Raw genomic sequence first — 19,353 nt, 5'->3', positions numbered from 1 at the left:
ATTTGTTATACTGGGTAAAGAAACTGCAATTTCGGTAAGCAATAGTAAAGATGTCACGAGAGCATTTTTTAAAAATTGTGGCAAAATATACACATAACCTGAGTTGACCATTTTTAGTTCAGTGGCACTGAGTACATTCATACTTTTATGCAACCATCCTCACCACATCCATTTGCAAAACTGAAACTCTACTCATTAAACAGTAATTCCCCCTCACTCTTTCCTAGTTCTTGCATCCACTATTCTACTTTCTGTCTCAATTTGACTAAAGTGGAACCACACTGTGTATGTCCTTTTGTGACTGGCTTACTTCACTTATCATGTCTTGAAAGCTCATCCATGTTGTGGCGTGAGTCAGAATTTACTTCCTTCCCTAGGCTGAGGATTTCCTTGTATGTAAATGCCGTATTTCCTTTATCCATTCAGTCAACAGCAGACACTCGGGTTGCTTCCACCTTTTGGCTATTGTGAAGAATGCCAATAAATGGGTGTACAAATATGTGTCCCTGTTTTTTTATTTTAGATGAAAAAGCTACGATATGATGTTTTTGAAGGGAGTCTGTTAAAAATCAAAATTTTTTGAAAATATACCTCTTTTTTGCATTAGCTTAATTAAGGATTAAGAATTTAGTTGATACCCACCCAAAAGAGAACCCAAAAAGATCAATGGTACTATTTGCTTTAAAGAAACACAAAAGACATAAAGGTATCCATTGCAAATTTATTATGCATTAGGAAGCTTAACTTAAAAACCAACAGCATAGTAAAAAGATATGTTATCTCTGTTCATAGCAGAACAGGTTTCAAAATATATTTTCTTTTAAATGTATTCAGTCAGTACACAATCCTTTTATAAAAGTTGTATATATATTTTTCTTTCAACACCTTCATTACATTTTTAAATACAAGATTTACACAGCACCCCATCAAAAAAAATTTAAAACTCCTTACAAATATCTACATATATTTCATACCTATAAAACTTTCAGAGGAGTGCTCTGTTAAAGGTGAGTGGGGCCTAGTTAATGGTCGATTTATTGGTGCAGGAAAATACGTATAAATCTGTAAAGTTTTCTTTCCATAGAACATCTCGAAAAATTAGCAAGACACTTATTGTGAAACTGAGCTTCCTAAACCACCATATTTTAGAAAAGAATCTGATGTGCATATTCCCATGAAATTCAAAAGTCAGATAAACAGATGGCAATAAAGACCCGACTAAAAACCGATGCATACAATAGAGCAGTTAAGGCAGGAGTGAGATGAACGAGAAAAACTGAGAAGACAGAAGATGCAGCAAGGAGCAGATGGTAATAATGTGTTCTATGAATCTGAACTTGGATATAAACTCCACTGGTATCCAGTCACTAATTCTCATCCTCACTTTTAGGAATATTTTTATTATTGAAAACTTTCTTAGAAGCTCCCTTCAAATTCTGTGTTGCCACTAGAATACTTGATGTGCGTTTTTCTTCTGTAAAATCACCTGGGATCTGACCAAAACACCAGGTCCAGCGATCTGAGTTGCCAGTTCTTCATAATTTAAAAAAATTTTAAGAAAATTTTCCTTTTATCTAAATAAAGGTTATCACTGATCATTATTAATGTCCAGAGGTGTATATGCTGAATTTCATTCTAGCCAAGAACAGGAAGTAGAGAGAAGGAAAGGAGAGTAAGATTTGGGAACAAAGGCAATAGATCCCTGATACTGAGTGACTCTTGGGGCGGCCACTCATGAACACCCGTGGGCTAAGCGGGCACAGATCAGAGAAACAGGAAGGAAGAAAATAAGCAGGGACTTTTTACCTCAGATCTTGCCAGAGATGGCAGTCCACTCCCACCCTGCACCTTCCACTGAAAAGGAGATGGAAAAACTGCTATCACTCTTCCTCCAGAGTTATTCAAGGAAAGCCATCCTACCAGAGGTAAGAAATCTTTCTATTTGAGTTTCAAAGTTTGGACTCCAGATGACTTTGAGAGTTGCAAAATTTGCAGGAAAGTACTTCGAATATTGTTCTAATATACCACAAAAAGAAGGAAAAGAATAGGAGCGGGGGGGGGGGGGGGGGTGGAGGGATGGAGAGGGTCACTTCTCAAACCTGGCCCTGAAGGGTGCCACTAGCATCTCCCTTCCAGCACCATGAAGTCTCCGTGTGGTGTGGCTCCCACGGCTCTCAGAGAAGGCATCAGCAGAATTCCCCTTTCTGCCAAGTTCACAGCTCAGTGCACTGATTCCCAGACTCCTCGAAGGAAGAGAGCTCCCAGATGCTGCTGTCTTGCAACAGTGGCTCAATGTCCTCATCACTGGCCCGCTCTGGGGTGTTGGTCAGGCTGCCGCTGATGCTGTTGCTATGTTTTTGAAGTCCACTGCCCTTACGGTATTCAGGGATGAATAAGGCAACCAGGAAAGACATGAGAACTATACATGCCCCAAATAAAAACGGTGGGCCTGGGATGACAGCTCCCTGAGGGGCATGGGAAACAAATGGAGATAAAGGATTCGGTTAGTCTTCAATCCAAAATTAGCCCTGGACTCCCCCAAACCATCAAAAAGTAAATCATTTTCTCATAAGCAAATGTTTCATGAAGTATCAAGGCAAATTCCCATAGAGCCTCTGTTTGGAATATGACAGAGGGCAACTAATCATTGTTCTTTGCACCACTTTTCAACAGCTTTTAAGTTGCAGTTGTGGGTCTCCAGTCCCCATCCTGTGACCTCGCACTATGTTCATGAACATTAAGAACAATTTTATACAGAAATTTACACTAAAGAAACGACTGAAGAAATATGTAGTAGAAAAAGCACTCTAGCTCAATTTCTAGCAGGGATCTAGGTCATTTCGCATTTTATTTGGCCTTTGCTGGGCTTCACCAGAGGACAGGATTCTGATCAGAGTATTTGTGTAGGTAAAAATGGACTCTGAACAAAATTAAGAGAGAGCTTTTTGCTGCAGAAGATATTACATCACTGAACTGATCCTTCCTCAATCCCAGGAAGCACTGAACATAGCACATACAATAGAAACATCACATGAAGAAGAACATTCTTCAAATTTAAGTTCAGATTTTGCTATCATCAGACATATGGTTGTTATAAAACTAGACTTATCACCAAATTACCTGCAGGGCAGCATTGTCAGAATTCAATTCTGGTTCCAACTCAGTCAGTTCCACATGGAACATGTAGAATATGAAGCCATACAGTGCCGGTCCCAGGCCATTACACAGCCCTCTTATTCCAGTTATGATCCCCTGGGCAACTCCTACATGAGAATAGAGAGAAGGGAGCCAGTCTTCTCAGAAAAGCATCTCGAGATTAGGGACTTACAGTATTTTCCTACAAACTGTGATCCACTGCTCAGCTGGAATAAGTATGACTAGTCTGTGCTAAGGGAAGTAGATTAGGGACTTTGCCCATCATAGTTCCATTCGGTGCACAAATATATTACTGGTTTTACTATGTCCTGTTAATGTCCTAACTCTCCCCCCTAAGATCTATAAGGAGGTGAAATGACAGTGATGTTTGTGAAATCTCTTTTGGGGCTGAATCCCTCCCCATAACAGCTAGATCCTTCCCATAAATGGGGAATAAAAAATGAAAAAAACACTAATATTCTCCATTTATAGGCAATTTCCACTTTTCTATGGAACGAGATTTTCCTCCTCTACTCATCTAATGGTCCTTTTACAGGAAAAATCTGCCCTTTGTCTCCTGGAGCCCTGTGTGTGAATCCATAGCAGTCCCAAAGTTGTGTACTCGCAGCACATTCACACAGACTCTGCTCCTCATGGTGACCTGCACTGAAAAATCCCAGAAGTACCAACTTCTAGATATCTCTGGTTTCTAATGTGGCAGATAAAATACTAGCTTGAATCATATGAAAATGGATGTTTCCACAAGTCAAAATTGTTCAAATATGATTCAACTTAATGTGTTCCAGTAATGTTGTACGCTGACATTTAGAAACATCTGTATTAGAACATACAATCATAATAAGAGCCAAAGAGAATTCATGTCATGAAAGGCCAGATGGTGCCTGTCAGACGTCAAGGCAGTGCCCACAGCTGTCTCACTTCTTCAGACATAACACCTCCCCAAGGACACACAGCCAAGGGAAACAGGGTGACACACAGAATCTGTCGTCTTCAAGTGACACTTTAAAAATGGGTATGAATAAGATGGCTAATTTCTGATGTGGAAAAGTAGGTGCAATGAATTAGTCTTTTCCAGTCTAGTTTTTGTTAGAACTTTTAAAAAGGCTCTAGTGAATTTAAAAGATTTTCCTTCTAAAATTCACTACTTCCTGACTACTTTAGGTGAGCCATTAACAGATGGAGAAGGAAAGGATTAATTCTGGCAGTGGGAACTGCCTGACAGAAGCCAGAGGTTCATGATGAGTCTAGACGGTAGAGTGCTATTCTCCACATGGTCGTCTCCGTTTTAATTGTTTCCAAAGTACACATATTTACTTATTTATCCCCTCAAAAAATCATTTCCTAATTTAAGCTAATGGACTTTGATTCCAAATTAAAGAAATTTCAGTAATTATGGGGATTAAATAAAGAACTCATTGCTTTACTAACCAGTCTTTCCTAATTTGACATACATCTGTTAAAATGATTCTGGTGGTAACACACACAAGAAGACTCAAAACTGAAGAGAGAAAATGGATAGTTTTGGTTTTGTTTTTTGTTTTTATTTTGGATAGTTCTATTTCTAATCCTTAGTATTCTGAAAGTCCAGAAGCAGGAGGGAAAAGAGAAAGCTGTAATTGCTGAGAAGGGACCACATGGCTATCACCTGCTCCGTGACCTGGAGTGTAGCTAAAGGACGAAAACAGGAAGGGGACAGTGACCTCACCTTGCTGATCTGACTCTGCGTTCCGAGAGACAAGGGCGCTGACTGCTGGAAATGTGATGCTGGACATGGCGGCCACTGTCCCTGCTGCCCACATCATCCTGCAATGACAAGAGCGACTGCAGTCAGGTGGCAGGCCAGCCCTAAGGAGCTTACCGTTCAGAGTACAATCTGACAGAATCACAAAAAGCTTTCTGTTACGTTGTATTTATTTTTCCCTCTTTAAAAAATGGTTTGTTTGTTTTTTTTTTTAAACCTGGAAGGTCCTACATCATACTGTTAATAATGATTACTTCACAGCTGGGAAGATTTCATTATTTTATGTTACCTCCTTCGAAATCCGTTCTTCCTCGTTTGCCCATTACCATCTTTAAGATGTATAAGCTCAATGAAGTTCAAAAGGATTTGTTTCTATAAACACCACATCTTCCTCACTGATTTTCCACTTTTCTCTCTGTGCTTCTCACCCTCACACTGCCCTCGGGCTGCTCAGTTTGCCACCCCTCAAGCAAGTGTCATGTGCCACCGACGGAAACAACAGAGACCTGAAGTTCAGGGTCACTACGAAAGGAACTAAAGTATGAAGCATGAGTGTGAGCAAAGTGAGGCCCTAATCAGGCTGAAAACCTGTTTGGCCAGACTTTCCTTGGGGAGGCTAATGTGCACGTCCTTACTGAAAAGAAAAACCCCTGCAGGTCAACAAAATCTTTGAAACATAGCACAGGTCTGACCGAATCAGCTACTGAACCAAAGTTCACAGGACCGGAATCTTCAAGAACAAGAAGAATCAACCATTGAACCACTGACCACATTTCTAGCTCCTCTAAGCATGTGTAAAGTGAGGATCAATTCTCGTATGTAAAATGGAGATAGAAAATCTGATACTTGGTAAGCAGGCACATATATTTCCTCTTAACTCCTCAGGGCTTATTTTGAACTTCCTTCCTGTTTGTGGGCATCTAATGTGCTAGCAGTAATAACTGCCTCGGGGCACACATGGTTTTGGAGATCTTTGTGTTCATCTAACTCAGATGCTTTATGTTATAAAAGTTAGGTCACTACCCAGAGTCACTCAGCTAATTATGGCAGTGAACCCCATCATAACCAGTCATTTTTTCTTGTCTTCTTGTGGACTATGTGAGGTCACTAAAAATTGACAAATGTGTTTAAAAAGCAGACATAAAACTTTTTTGAGGCGTTGGAGGAGGCACACACATCCAATTAAATAAGAACTTCACCGATGAGGCAAAAGCAGTTTAACAAAAATCTGAGAGTACTTACCCTCCATCCTTCCCCAAATTAAGTCTAAACATCCTTTTTGAAATACTGAGTACACCAAACCAGCAAAATAACCCTTCCTTCACATCACATTCAACCAACTCAAGTTCTAAAAGATGCTTCCGTCTATTACTTTATGAGGATTCAAAGGAGAGGCTTACCAGGCCTGAGATCCAAAACCATACCAGGCTAACTGGAACATCTGGAAGCCCAAGCCTAGGAGGACAGTATTCTTATTCCCTAATGATCTCATCAAGATGGTAAGAAAGACTGTCTGTAAAAACAAAGGAGATAATCTTGAGAAACCATGTGAGTGCACAGATTCGATGCAAGCTTGATGAGGGGAGCCCATTTACAATGACCAGGGGCCTCTACGGGTACACAGCCTGGCCTGAGAGTGGGGAAGCCACGCAGTACTGACGGAGCTTTCAAGTCGAGCTGTGGGGGTTCCAAGGCTAACCTGGGGCTCAGGGCCTTCAGAGCCCTCTCCAAAGCCTGTTTATCTAATGCTTTGCTAGCACTTTCCAAAGGTCATCATAGCTGTTCACCAATTATCATGATTGAGAAGCACAGGACTCAGACGCTTTGGAGAAATGCCAATCACTTAACCACCAGGGAAGAGCAAACCCCTGTTGAACATTTACAGACTATGTGGGATTCTGCTGGAAGTTACCGGTGTCAGAAAGTTGGACTAATATAAATTTGACTTTAACAGATACATAGTCTGCTAAACAACTAGCTCAGATAGTCTGTTAAAGGCAGAGGATAAAAGATGAGTTTTGGCTGACTAACCAGAGTTGCTATAAATGCAAACCAAAATCATGAGGAACTTGGAAGTTCAACATAATTTACATTCACTAAAAAGTTCGGTAAGAAAAAATAAAAGGCTTTTTGCCTTGGTGCAGTCCTTTGAGCCTTGTCAGTTCTAATGTTTGGGCAAAACAGTTTCATTGCCTTCTTGTTTCTCCTTGAAGAGCACTCTGCGGGGCCCCATGCTGTAAAGCAGCAGGAAGCCGTTTCAGGGAGTAGCCTCTAGGCAGTTCCATGTGATACTGTGAGTACACCCAGGCATGTCAGTGAGTTCACTTAAAGGTCCTATACCCCGCCTTTTGTGGTCCTATATTTATAATAGGTGGGGAAACGTTTAATGTTTACTCATTTCATATATTCTAATGCACTCATTACCACATCTCTTCAGTCCTGCGGATAGCAGGGTTTGGAACAGTTACTGATTTCATTTCTGTTTTCCACTGCTACTAAACTTTCCTCATTAACCAGGAGAGTGCTTCTTTATTTTAAGCTTATTTTGCAGTCTATGGAGTAGACTACTGGTGGTTGTAAAAGCAAATTGTTATTTGCTGAAATGACCAGTAGAGGTAATAGGTATCCTAAAAAGTACTGAAAAGCTGTATTAAATTCCTCCTAGGGGTGCCTGGGTGGCTCAGTTGTTAAGCGTCTGCCTTCGGCTCAGGTCATGATTCCAGGTCCTGGTATCGAGCCCCACATCAGGCTCCCTGCTCAGCGGGAAGCCTGCTTCTCCCTCTCCGACTCCCCCTGCTTGTATTCCCTCTCTCGCTGTGTCTCTCTCTGTCAAATAAATAAATAGAATCTTTAAAAAAAAAAAAAATTCCTCCTAAATTACAATCTCAACATTCTATTAAAAATGTTGGTTCTGGGGTGCCTGGGTGGCTCAGTCGGTTGAGAATCCAACTCTTGATTTTGGCTCAAGTCATGATTGGTGTCGTGAGATCGAGCCCTGTGTTGGGCTCTGAGCTCAGTGTGGAGTCTGTTAGAGATTCTCTCTGCCTCTGCCCACCCCATCCCCCCCCCCCCCCCGGGCTGCCCCTCTCTCCCCAAAAAAAAAAAAAAAGGTTCTGTAGACTGTATCCATGCCTGTTTACTGGGTGTGATATTGTACCACAGATATAAGAGATGTTACCATGGCAGGGGAGGAGGGGGGTACTGACAGAGGGGTGCCAGGGTTCCCTATGAACATTTATTTCTTTGCAGTTTCCTGTAAATCTAGTTATTTCCAAATAAAAATGATAAAGAAAAAATGGATGAAATGACACTCACCTGAGCCACAATAGACAGAATTCCTACCATAGCTATGAATGCCGCAATCTTAACAGATCCAAAACCTATGACCTGTGGAAATGGAAAAAAAACGCTTTATAGATACTATAAAAAATAATCCCCATCTCCAACCCACCAAGAGACAAATATAACATCACCAAACACTAGAGAGAACATGAAGAAAATGATCTGACTTTTGGTGCTACCAAGAGAATCTGCTCATTAGCCAAGTCAATGGCTCTCAACCTTGGCTGCACATTAAAATCATGTGGGCAACAGAGAAAGGGAGGGGGGTAAGCAATGAAATGCTGTAACCCACTTGAGACTAATTAAATCAGACTCTCTGGGCCCAGGCACAGGCATATTTTAAAAAGCTTCCATGGCGATTCTAGAAGCAATTAAAGTGAGCTGGCAATAATTTCTAAGCCTCTCAACCTTAACAGAAGCTCTGAAAGGCCTAAAACTTTAGGTTTTAAATATCAAGTTTTTAAAAAGTCAAATATTTTTGCCCTCTATTGAAATCCTATAAAAATCAGGGAAAGGACTTAAAAAGTATTGTATGCATTCTATTCATTTAATAAATGATTGTCTTACTTCCGGTCACGCAACTAGTTAATAATCATTTTTTTTTAAGATTTTATTTATTTGAGAGAGAGAGAGAGAGCGAGAGAGCACAAGCAGGGTGAGTGGGAGAGGGAGAAGCAGACTCCCCGCTGAGCAGGCAGCCCGATGCGGGGCTTGATCCCAGGACCCTGGGACCATGACCTGAGCCGAAGGCAGACGCTTAACGACTGAGCCACCCAGGCACCCCTACAACTAGCTAATAAAAGAGCTAGAATCTCAGATTCCCAAGTCAGTGATGCTGACAAATAAGCCTATTACTTGCTAATGAAAACCGAACTAAAAAAAATTGGAACCTGAGAAGTAGCCTTATTTTTCCACCTGTATTTGTAAATATAAATATAAACATATACATATTTAAAGCAGCTTTATCAAGAAAGAACTTAAGTATCCTACAATTCACCCATTAGAAGTATACAATTCGGTGGTTTGAGAATATTCACAGAGTTGGGCAACCATCACCACAGTCAATTGTAGAAAATGTCATCACTCCTCAAAGAAACATGGTACCCCATCAGGAGTCCCATTCCTCCAGCCTGTTCCTCTGTCCAGCCAGTGATACACTTCCCTGTCTCTGCCTTTGTTTTTTCTGAGCCTTTCATATAAATGGAATCAAACAATGTATGGTCCTGGTTTCTTTCATTTAGCATGTTTTGAAGGGCTGTCCATGCTGTAGCAGGTACCAGCACTTTACTGCTTCTTATTGCCAAACAGTAACATCCTGCCATACAGATCATTTGTCAATACATTTCATCAGCTGCTTCTCCTTTTTGGCTATTATAAATATTTGTATAAAAGTTTCTACGTAGGGGCGCCTGGGTGGCTCGGTCGTTAGGCGTCTGCCTTTGGCTCACGTCATGATCCCAGAGTCCTGGGATTGAGCCCCGCATCGGGCTCCCTGCTCCGAGGGAAGCCTGCTTCTCCCCTCTCCCACTCCGTCTGCTTGGGTTCCCTCTCTCGCTGTGTCTCTGTCAAATAAATAAATAAAATCTTTAAAAAAAAAAAAAAGTTTCTACGTAGACATGTGTTTTCATTTCTCTTGGCTATTTACGTAGGAATAGATTCGCTGGAAACCCTAGTTTGAACACCTTGAGGGACTGCCGAACTCTCTTCCACCCCATTTTACATTCCCACCAGCCATGTGTGAGAGAGTTTGCATTTCTCCATAACTTTCTCTGTCTTTGATTACAGCCATCTTATTTATTAGCAGGTGTGAAGAAGTATCTCGTTTTGATTTGCATTTCCTTGATGGCTAATGTTAAGCATCTTTTCATGTGCTTCCTTGGATGGGTATCTATTCAATCTTTTTCTGAATTTTTTCAGTTCGGTTGTCTTTTTATTGTTCACTTATAAAAGTTAATACTTGATACAAGTTCCTTATCAGATATATGATTTACAAATACCAAATGCAATTTTAACTCAAATGTGTGTGTGTGTGAACTGCTCTTAAAAGCACAAATATAAAACAACAGAAAATGATTCTGATTTACTGTTAAGTGCTGGTGGTAGTGACATAAGCAATATGTATAGGAAAAAAGGGTAGAAAAAGAAAATATCCATAGTTGTTTTTTCTGAAGGAATGAGAGGATTTTTCACTTCCCTAAGCTTTCCCATTTTTCCTACATTAAATGCACAATTAATTTAATGCATAATTACAAATGCACATATAATTTTCTACATTAAACATGCTACCTCACCAGTCTTCCCACTAAATCTCCAGCATCTGCCCACCCCAAATGAGCAAAACTGAAAAAGGACTGGTTGAAAAAGTTTTACTTCTATGTCACCATATAAAATACTAGTCTCACACTTTCAGGAAAACTGAGATTGGTGAATTTAACAAGTTTCAACTAAAAATATCTCCAGAAATAAAGGAATTTATCTTAGGAGGAGGCCTGCTCTGCCGCGTGGAGTAAGCCCCTAGAAGGACTTCCAGGGAAATCAGTAAAAGACCAGGGCAGGATTGCTATGGAAGGCACCTCATGTCTCCGCAATCCCAGAGAACTGAAACAACAGTTGGAAAGGGAGCTTGTTCTTAAATTGCCTTAAGTCACCTGCCTTGATTATTGCTTGTGAGCCCCCTTGAAGTCTACAGCAGCACTGAGTTATATGGCCTACTGAAGATGTCCCAGGTCAGGTCACATCAAACAAACCTGACCTCTCTCTGAAATTTAATGAAGATTTAAAACATTATGATAAACTTTGTTTATGCTAATTCTCAAGGAAATTTTTCCCAGATTAAACATTTTACAATATTTTAATATATCATCGTATTATAGGTCCCCCGACTGCTAATTATATGTCAGCGCCTATACTTACTATAACTAGAAGCAACTCCACACATTTTTTTTCTCTATATACCGTTTTCCCCACAATACTTTTCAACAGATCCTAACCTTTGGTTTTCTTCATGTTCTAAACCTACTAGGCACACATTACCCACCTGTCTGAGATAGAGAAAAAAACTTGAATACTGTCCAGCTTCAGGAAGGTATGAAAGAAACACAGTGATGCAAATTAATAAGACGGTAGAATCTTTTCCAACTTTCTTCAGTGACTAGGAATAAGCAGAAAGAGAAACATGTAAAAAGCAGGCGACACTAAAGTCACTGATATTCCAGGATATTGGCTTCATTGTTTTGTTCTGTTAAGGTGAATTATAAAAGTTGAAGGGATTACAAAAGCAGGTAAACATTAACTCTATGGTTACAAGTCCTCTATGTTTTATGTTTAAAGTATTACAGCTTAAAACCAAAACAAGTTTCCCCCACAAATACTCGCTCATCTTTGTTAACCATACTGGTTCACATCCTATGAACAGACCCTGAAAAAACATTGTTGCAGAACCTTTTAAGAAAATCTCATCTCTCTCTCTCATTCATAATATAACCCTTTTAAATCCATAAACAGTTCAGGGTTTTTACAATATATAAATTTACTATATTCTTTAAGATGTTAATAATATTCAATTTGCCTGTAAAACTGGTAGAGAGATAAGTATGCTCGTCATGGGGTCAGTGACAAGATTCTCTGACCAGTAACTTTTGAATGTTCCAACTTTGTCTAAAAGTCCTTCTTACATCCCTTTTTACACAGAATTGCTGAGAAGACCAAAAGGTGTGTTGTTTTCTAAGGACTGGAGAGTGCTTCAGTGCATTCTAGGGTCACCGTAATTGTAACCTTCATGTGTGAACAGCAAAAGCAGCTCATGTCTGTGGGCACTGGCTGCACACCAGACACGAGACTAGTTATTTACTGTAATCCCTGCGGTAGGCCTGAAAGAGTACACGGCGGCAGTCGGAGTTTCCACGCATAACTTGATCACTACATGACAAGAAAATGGGAGGCCTGACGGGCGCCCGGGTCCACGCCTGGGTTCCTTCTCTAAGTACCTCCTTCTCAATGTCTGACATCATGGCACAAACAAAACGAGCAGGGTCCCCAGGTCATGACCTGAGGGACCTTTTTAGAAAAGAATTTGATGAGTTATTTTTCTTTTACACATTTTTCCTAAAAAAGTAAACTTGGGTGTTTAAAAACAGCAATCAAATCTCTGGTTATTTTTTTCTGCACGTATTTTCTTCAAGAACAATTTCAAGTCAGATAAAGTGGGAAAAGGGGAGGGATAAGATTCTTCTTCTCAGTACTTTTTCTTAATAGAATCCTTCCAAAAAAAATTAAAAATGCCAAAAATTTTAAAAAGTTACAGGAAACAAAGAATCCATTCAACTTGGAAAATACAAGTTCAAAGCCTCTGGTCAAAGTGGATGTATATTAAACAAACTAGAAAATAACTAGTCAGACCGAATCTATTCATCTTTCCTGAATTTAAGTGAATAAAATGAACACTTCAAACGGCCACCTTCGTTTTGTTTACAAAAAAAAAAAAGAAAACCATGCAACTTCCTTCCTACACCCTCATCAGGGATTAAGTGGACCTTTTTTCTCTCTTTCCTTAGGATACCTACCACACACTTGACTTAAAAATAAATTCTAGGGGTGCCTGGGTGGCTTAGTCGGTTAAGTGTCTGACTCATGAGATTGAGCCCCAAGTTGAGCTCCACGCTGGGCATGGAACACATAAGATTCTCTCACTTTCCCTCTGCCCATCCCTCTCTTCCTCCCTAATAAAAAAAATGAAAAAAGGAAAGAAATATAAATTCTATATATTCCTTGGTGCACAGACACCTTCAGGCCTTATGTGCAATTTTTTTTTTATTTTTACTGGAGAAAGAAATGGATTTTTTTTTTTTTTTTTTTTTTTAAAGATTTTATTTATTTATTTGACAGAAAGAGACACAGCGAGAGAGGGAACACAAGCAGGGGGAGTGGGAGAGGGAGAAGCAGGCTTCCCACGGAGTAGGGAGCCTGATGTGGGACTCGATCCAAGGACCCTGGGATCATGACCTGAGCCGAAGGCAGACACTTAACGACTGAGCCACCCAGGCGCCCCAGAAAGAAATGGATATTTACCGCAAAAGGGTCTGCTTGTTTCCAAGAAATCTTGGCTCCCCAGGAAAGCGGTCTCATTTTCTCTGGCAGAGATTCTGGAACAGCCAATAAGATGAAGCAGATGTCCAGAAAAGCCACCACTGTGGCCACCAGCACAACGAGGCGGTCTCCGTAACTGGCTGAAAGGTATGCTCCAATGGCTGGGCTGCTGACCAGACTGGCTGCAAAGGTGGCTGAGACCTGTGGAAAAGCACTCTCTCACCCTGGGTCCCATCCTCTACCACACGCACGTGCAGAAAGCACACACTCAGCCCACCTGCTGCAGGTGCACACCTATGTTCCTGCTTCTTACGCAGGGTCCCACAGATACGTACCTATAGCCATCCCTCCCTGGCTTTAAACAAAACAAAAGGAATGTGTTGCACATACATTTTAAGAATGAAAGAGAAAGTCATTTCCTTTTAAGGACTTGTTCCCAAACTATGAACTAACTGCAGATATCCTGAAAAGCTACAAGAGTAAAAAATATCTTACTAGAAATAAAAATTGAGAAAAACTTCCCCATGAGTAAAACATACACACTTTAGTCTTCTTTAATTGGAAAACGGATGTGGGGAGAAAGGCATGAAAAAACAATGTCTGCAGGGCTAATGGTAAAACCTACAAATTACTCAGGGACTGTGTTGATTTCATAGTCTAAAAACATGCACAGTTTTACCATTTTATTATTGGTGACCATTGCATTAGCACAGAGAAGGGAAAAAAAAAATCCCTGATATTCTTAGAGAAAAAGCTGTAACAACAACAACAAAGATCTGTTGAGAGACAGTTGAAGCTTTTTACCTTGAGATCCCTGGGCTGTTATTTTCTGTCACTCCCCACCTCCATTCTATACCAGAGACACATTTGCACCTGAATCCATGTGGAGCCTCTTCACATGGTTTTCCTAATGTAGAGCACCTCCTTTGTCTTGGAATGTAATCTGAATGTTCAGAAGCTTAAATGGACAGTCTCCAAATTATAACCAGATTGAATGCCAAAAACAGACTTATAAACTGGTTATCTAAACTTCTAATGGGTTTTAAAAGAAACCACTGAAATCATTACCTGGGGTCAAAATTATGACAACACCTGGTTAGCCAATGACGTTCTTCCTTCACCCGCAAACGAGTGTGGAAATACAATATATCTGATACTAGTATTATACTAAAAATACTACAGAAGCCAAAAGTCCAGTAACAACTGTCTGGGGGAGAAAAGGAGGCGTAGAGAATTCCAACTTGGGGAACAGGAATGTCTTGGTTCAGTATTTACTAAGTACCCACTCTGTACCTGATGAAAAAGAAGACAGAGCTCCTGCCCTTCAGGTTTTTCCATATTATTTGAAAAGATCAAGGCAGTCACATAAGTCACATTATAAATTGCAGTGACATGCAGGCAGCTATGGGAGCACTGCCACAGGGTCCTCCAACGCCTAACCACCTCATTTCTGCACAAAATGGGTCAATAAGTCATTCATCAGTAAGTTTTTCATTTCCTTAATCTTCACATTTCTGCATGTAAACAAGATTACTACTCAATGTACAAATAGCAATAGAAAAGTTAAATAACTCAAGTTCATATGATGAGCAAGAATGAGAAGCCATTTTCTAATATCGAAAATAACCTTTCCCACCAAAACGTACAGTTACTTACAGCTGCTTAATTTCAGCTGAAACTGGTTTTTATAATCCCACAGCATTCCAAGTCTAAAGGATCTAATAATCACTTGAGTTTAAAGAATTTATTTCATTATTTGTCAAAATGGCATTTCTAAATCTACCATCGTTGTCTTCTAGCTAAATGGACATTTTATAAAATAAAAATTTTTCAATAACTCAAGATTCAGTCATTACAAACGATGGAATTAAATTTATTATTCCAGAACAATGATTTAATATATAAGAATACATTTGATACATGAGTTTTGAATGGAAAATGACTGCATTCTACTAAGCTCCCCCTCAGAAAATTTTGGAAGGGATACAGTAGCTACTTTGGATGTAGTGAGATTAATGCTCATTAGTAAGTAATGCATGCACTCCAAACCATGGTAAACGTTTTAATTCATCTTTCCCATCCATGTGATGCACCCTGCAACACTGCTCTGAGAAAGAAGTGCTCTGTTTTCTAGTATTTCCATAATTTATTTGTAAACTGCTACAGAGAAAACCTGAAATTGGCATAGGCAGAAATCTTAATGAGAATCTTTCTTTTAAGCTTTCAAAACAGAGGTTAAGAAATGAGTTTAGGGGGCACCTGGATGGCTCAGTCGGTTAAGTGTCTGACTCTTGATTTCAGCTCAGGTCATGATCTCAGGGTGGTGGTATCGAGCCCTGCGTGGGGCTCCTTGCTCAGACGGGAGTCTGCTGCTCTCTCTCTCCCTCTCCCCCTCTCGTCCTCTCTCTAAAATAAAATAAATCTTAAAAAAAAAAAAGATGAGTTTAGGACTTCAGAGTCTATGTATCTGAAGAGCTGAAAGCCCCATAAAATGACTTAGACAGCAGGGCAGATGTTCTTAGACACAGAGGGGCAGGCCTACCAGTCCTCCTAATGCAGCCCTGATTCGTTAGGTCCCTCAGCACTCAGGACTCCCTCCTGCCATCAACTCCTCTGCTGCCGTGCACCTATATTTTTTTCCTCCCTAAGTGGGACACCGAACCAGGTACAGCACTTGAGAGATCAGTTTCTTCAAATATGCGAAAAATAAACGTAGAGATGTATTTCATAGTGAGAAACAGAATTTAGTGTGAAAATCTCTATGTAATAACAGTGAATATTCTGAGAGCCAATTTAATCACATGGAATAAGGAAATAAAAGTAAAAAGCTAGTTGCCAAGTTTCAAGTATCAGAAAGGGTGGAGAGCAGCCGCAGTTCCCTAAATTGTTCCATCCGATCAGTTTTGTTCCCCTCCAACAGCCGAGACTCAATACTTGCTGGATGACTGAGTTTCTGGGATCTATGACCCCATGAACTTCTATATAAAATGCAGTAACTTAAAACTCAGAGCAGCACTGTTGCTTAGTTTGCGTATTTATCTAAATCCCTAATTCACCTCACGCTCAGCATGGCTCTGGTAAATAAATCTAAAGGTTGACTTCACCACCACAATCTCTCAGTGAGCATTAACTCAGTTAATAGGACTATTCCTTGCTGCAGCCCTGAAAGAACTGCCACCTTCTTGATGTAGTGGAGGTTTCATTAAGGAAGGAAGGTGTACATACTTTATACATTCTTTAATGGCTCTAAAACCCCAGCTAGACTTGATTGACAATCTCGTAAATAACTGGCAGTAAATCCTCCTTTATCTGTAAGATACGCAGCCTGCAAGCTTTTTTCCTTTCCTTTTTTTTTTTAGTTGTGTCATCTTCACATCTGACAAGTTAGGGCACACGTAAAGGTCACTGGCCAACACCCTGACTCTTGTGACCAAGTCCAGCACAGCCAGCTCTCCTCTCTCGCATTCCTCTCGGCAGCCCGATGAACACCATAAGCATAACTGCCATTTTACAGATGAAGTGTGCTAGCAAGGGCAGCTAAGTCATGCTCTTTCTCTGAAATCTGTCCTGAAAGCATTAATACTCGGCACAACGGCTTTGTGAGTGGTTTTTGTTTTTTTGTTTGTTTTTGTTTTGTTTTGGCTGAAAGCAAAGAACAAAAATGTTTTTAAAACTGGAGGGGAATTAATATCTCAATGGGTATTTCCCATCATGTACAGAAAAGCTGCATAAATGTGGTAAGTGAAGCTTCTGGCTGACTGTTATGAGCCACCCTGCACACCCCTGCCTCCTTTGAAGGCTTCCTAGAGCCCCTCCCTCTGTCCTCTTCCACGGCATTGTGGGGACGGCAGATGGAGACAGTCTTAGGATGTGCTATGAGAGACATTCAGGGTAGCAGGGAAGATGAACGGGAGGGGAAAGCAGGTAGTAGGTAGAGGGGAAGTAATGTTGAAGAAGTTGCTTTTCAACTAATGTCTAAAGTCAACAAAGTGAAAGCTGCTGTTGTGTTTTATGGAACAGCAACAACTGATCTTTGTGCAGTTATGACTCCTTCCTATCTTCCAGGAAGTAGGATTTACAGGGAAGAGAAAGGCTTGGGAAAGGAGAGAAGTAACGTGGGTTTCTGGCCTTCAGTCCTCCTCAAACCTGTTCAACAACCCAGCCAGTTTTCTTCTTCCACCTTTTCTCACTGTAAACATTTTCCAACACAGGGAAGTTGAAAGAAGAGCACAGTGCATGCTGAAGGGGAGAATGCAGCACCCCAACTATACCCCTTTGCACGTAGACTGTTTTGGTTGAAGGCAATTAAGACCCAGCACACTCAGGGAAAGATTTTTTGCCTCTCTTTCAGAGCCTAAAAGAATTTAGATGGGGGCCTGTATCAGGAAGAGAGCTATCGCCAGAGATAACTTTTTCTATCAGAAAGATTTATTTGCATGGCATGGCAAACATTTATTTACCAAACATTTGCTCTTCTCATCTTCCTGTGAATGGCTTTCGTCCCCTCTGAAGTCCCAGACCCCTACCCCCTTTTTCCTTAGCTAAGGATGGCATATAAGCTTCAACCGTCCAAATGCTCTTGGCTCTCTCAGGTCTTTGTGGAGCTCTGTACAAAATTAAATGTTTCCCTCCTGTTAATCTGTCTATGTCAATTTAATTATTATTAGGGTAGCCAAAGAACCTAGAAGGGAAGAAGGGAAAATTTCCCCCCTCAAAAACACCCACATGACTCAGCAATTTCACGCACTGGACACATACCCACAGACTGCTCACATGGCATTGTCCCGCCCCCCAAAACAACTTTAGTCATGACACACTGACCTCAAGGGCTTCAGCATGCCATCCTGTACAAGTCTTTCTTCCCCAACAGAACCACAAAGCCATAATTACACCTCAGAAAATTAGAAATGATTTTCTAATACTCAATTATCCAAAACAAGGTCTCCTATAACTTTTGTTATGCACTCAAAAATTAATTGCCAAATAAATGTAGTCCTTCTTCTACAGTACCATGTCCCAAATAAGTGCCTGACATACACAACCAGCAATACAGTAACAGTGGATTAACAGGGCTGAGGTGCAGCACCTCTCCAATATGAACGAGGTGCACAGGGACTTCTGTGCTTAGCACCTGTTTACTGTTTATGGTTCCTCAAGAGGTAAGCCAATATGAACCAAATCAAATCAACTTTTGAAACAGTTTTGCAGGGTGCCCGAGTGGCTCAGTCATTGAGCGTCTGCCTTCGGCTCAGGTCATGGTCCCAGGGTCCTGGGATCGAGCCCCGCATCGGGCTCCCTGCTCGGCGGGAAGCCTGCTTCTCCCTCTCCCACTCCCCCTGCTTGTGTTCTCTCTCTCGCTGTGTATCTCTCTCTGTCAAATAAATAAACAAAATCTTTAAAAAAAAAAAAAAAAAAAAAAAGAAACAGTTTTGCAGCTGACAACTCACCCTAAAACCGGAGGATACATTACTAGTAATTTCCATCTTACTATTTTAAACTTCATAGATCTCCTTTTCTGATTTCAATTGCTTTAGATTTTCTCTTATGTAAGTCAGTATTTATAATTTATTTTAAATCTTACTTTCCAGTACATTTTTATATAGGACCCTAATTACTTCTCTGGTTAAAAAACATAAACTATAATCTTACCCATCCATAAGCAGTACTTCGCTCGTGTTCTTGAGTGACATCAGCTACATAGGCAAATATCACAGAGAACGTGACCGAGAAGACTCCAGACACAGAAATCATCGCAAAGTACCACCTATAAAAAGATTATTTTAATTACCCGGGAGAGAGGTAGTGTACATACACTTTTATAACCAGACCCAAAGATTATCATGTAAATATTATAAACCAAGAAATAAATTTAAAAACAAATACATGTATATGTATATTTAAAGATAGAACGGACAACTAATAAAATGATAATCAAGATGGGGAAGAAGAAACACACCAAGTCTGTAATTGCTTAAAGGGTGTCAGTACATGCAGTTGAAAAAAATGAAAGAATAAGGGGATTAAGTAAA

General features: G+C 40.3%; 1 protein-coding gene across 2 annotated transcripts in view; it reads right to left on the bottom strand.

Annotated features, from left to right (window-relative positions):
• Window positions 1–1,919: 1,919 nt before the first annotated feature.
• MFSD14B (major facilitator superfamily domain containing 14B) overlaps window positions 1,920–19,353 on the bottom strand; it is a 69,362-nt gene continuing 51,928 nt past the window's right edge. For both annotated transcript variants that reach the window (XM_032397827.1, XM_032397828.1), the window contains 8 exons: window positions 18,974–19,088; window positions 13,307–13,525; window positions 11,277–11,390; window positions 8,213–8,284; window positions 6,298–6,410; window positions 4,862–4,959; window positions 3,121–3,263; window positions 1,920–2,465 (listed from right to left, as the gene is read on the bottom strand). In XM_032397827.1, coding sequence (XP_032253718.1) covers window positions 2,214–2,465; window positions 3,121–3,263; window positions 4,862–4,959; window positions 6,298–6,410; window positions 8,213–8,284; window positions 11,277–11,390; window positions 13,307–13,525; window positions 18,974–19,088 — 1,126 coding nt within the window. In that variant the 3' untranslated portion in view covers window positions 1,920–2,213. The remainder of the gene's footprint in view (window positions 2,466–3,120; window positions 3,264–4,861; window positions 4,960–6,297; window positions 6,411–8,212; window positions 8,285–11,276; window positions 11,391–13,306; window positions 13,526–18,973; window positions 19,089–19,353) is intronic.

The sequence above is a fragment of the Phoca vitulina genome, unplaced genomic scaffold, assembly GCF_004348235.1.
Source record: "Phoca vitulina isolate PV1807 unplaced genomic scaffold, GSC_HSeal_1.0 scaffold104, whole genome shotgun sequence".
Taxonomy (NCBI): domain Eukaryota; kingdom Metazoa; phylum Chordata; class Mammalia; order Carnivora; family Phocidae; genus Phoca; species Phoca vitulina.
The sequence above is the reverse complement of the archived record's forward strand: the minus strand, read 5'-3'. Positions and strand labels throughout refer to the sequence as shown.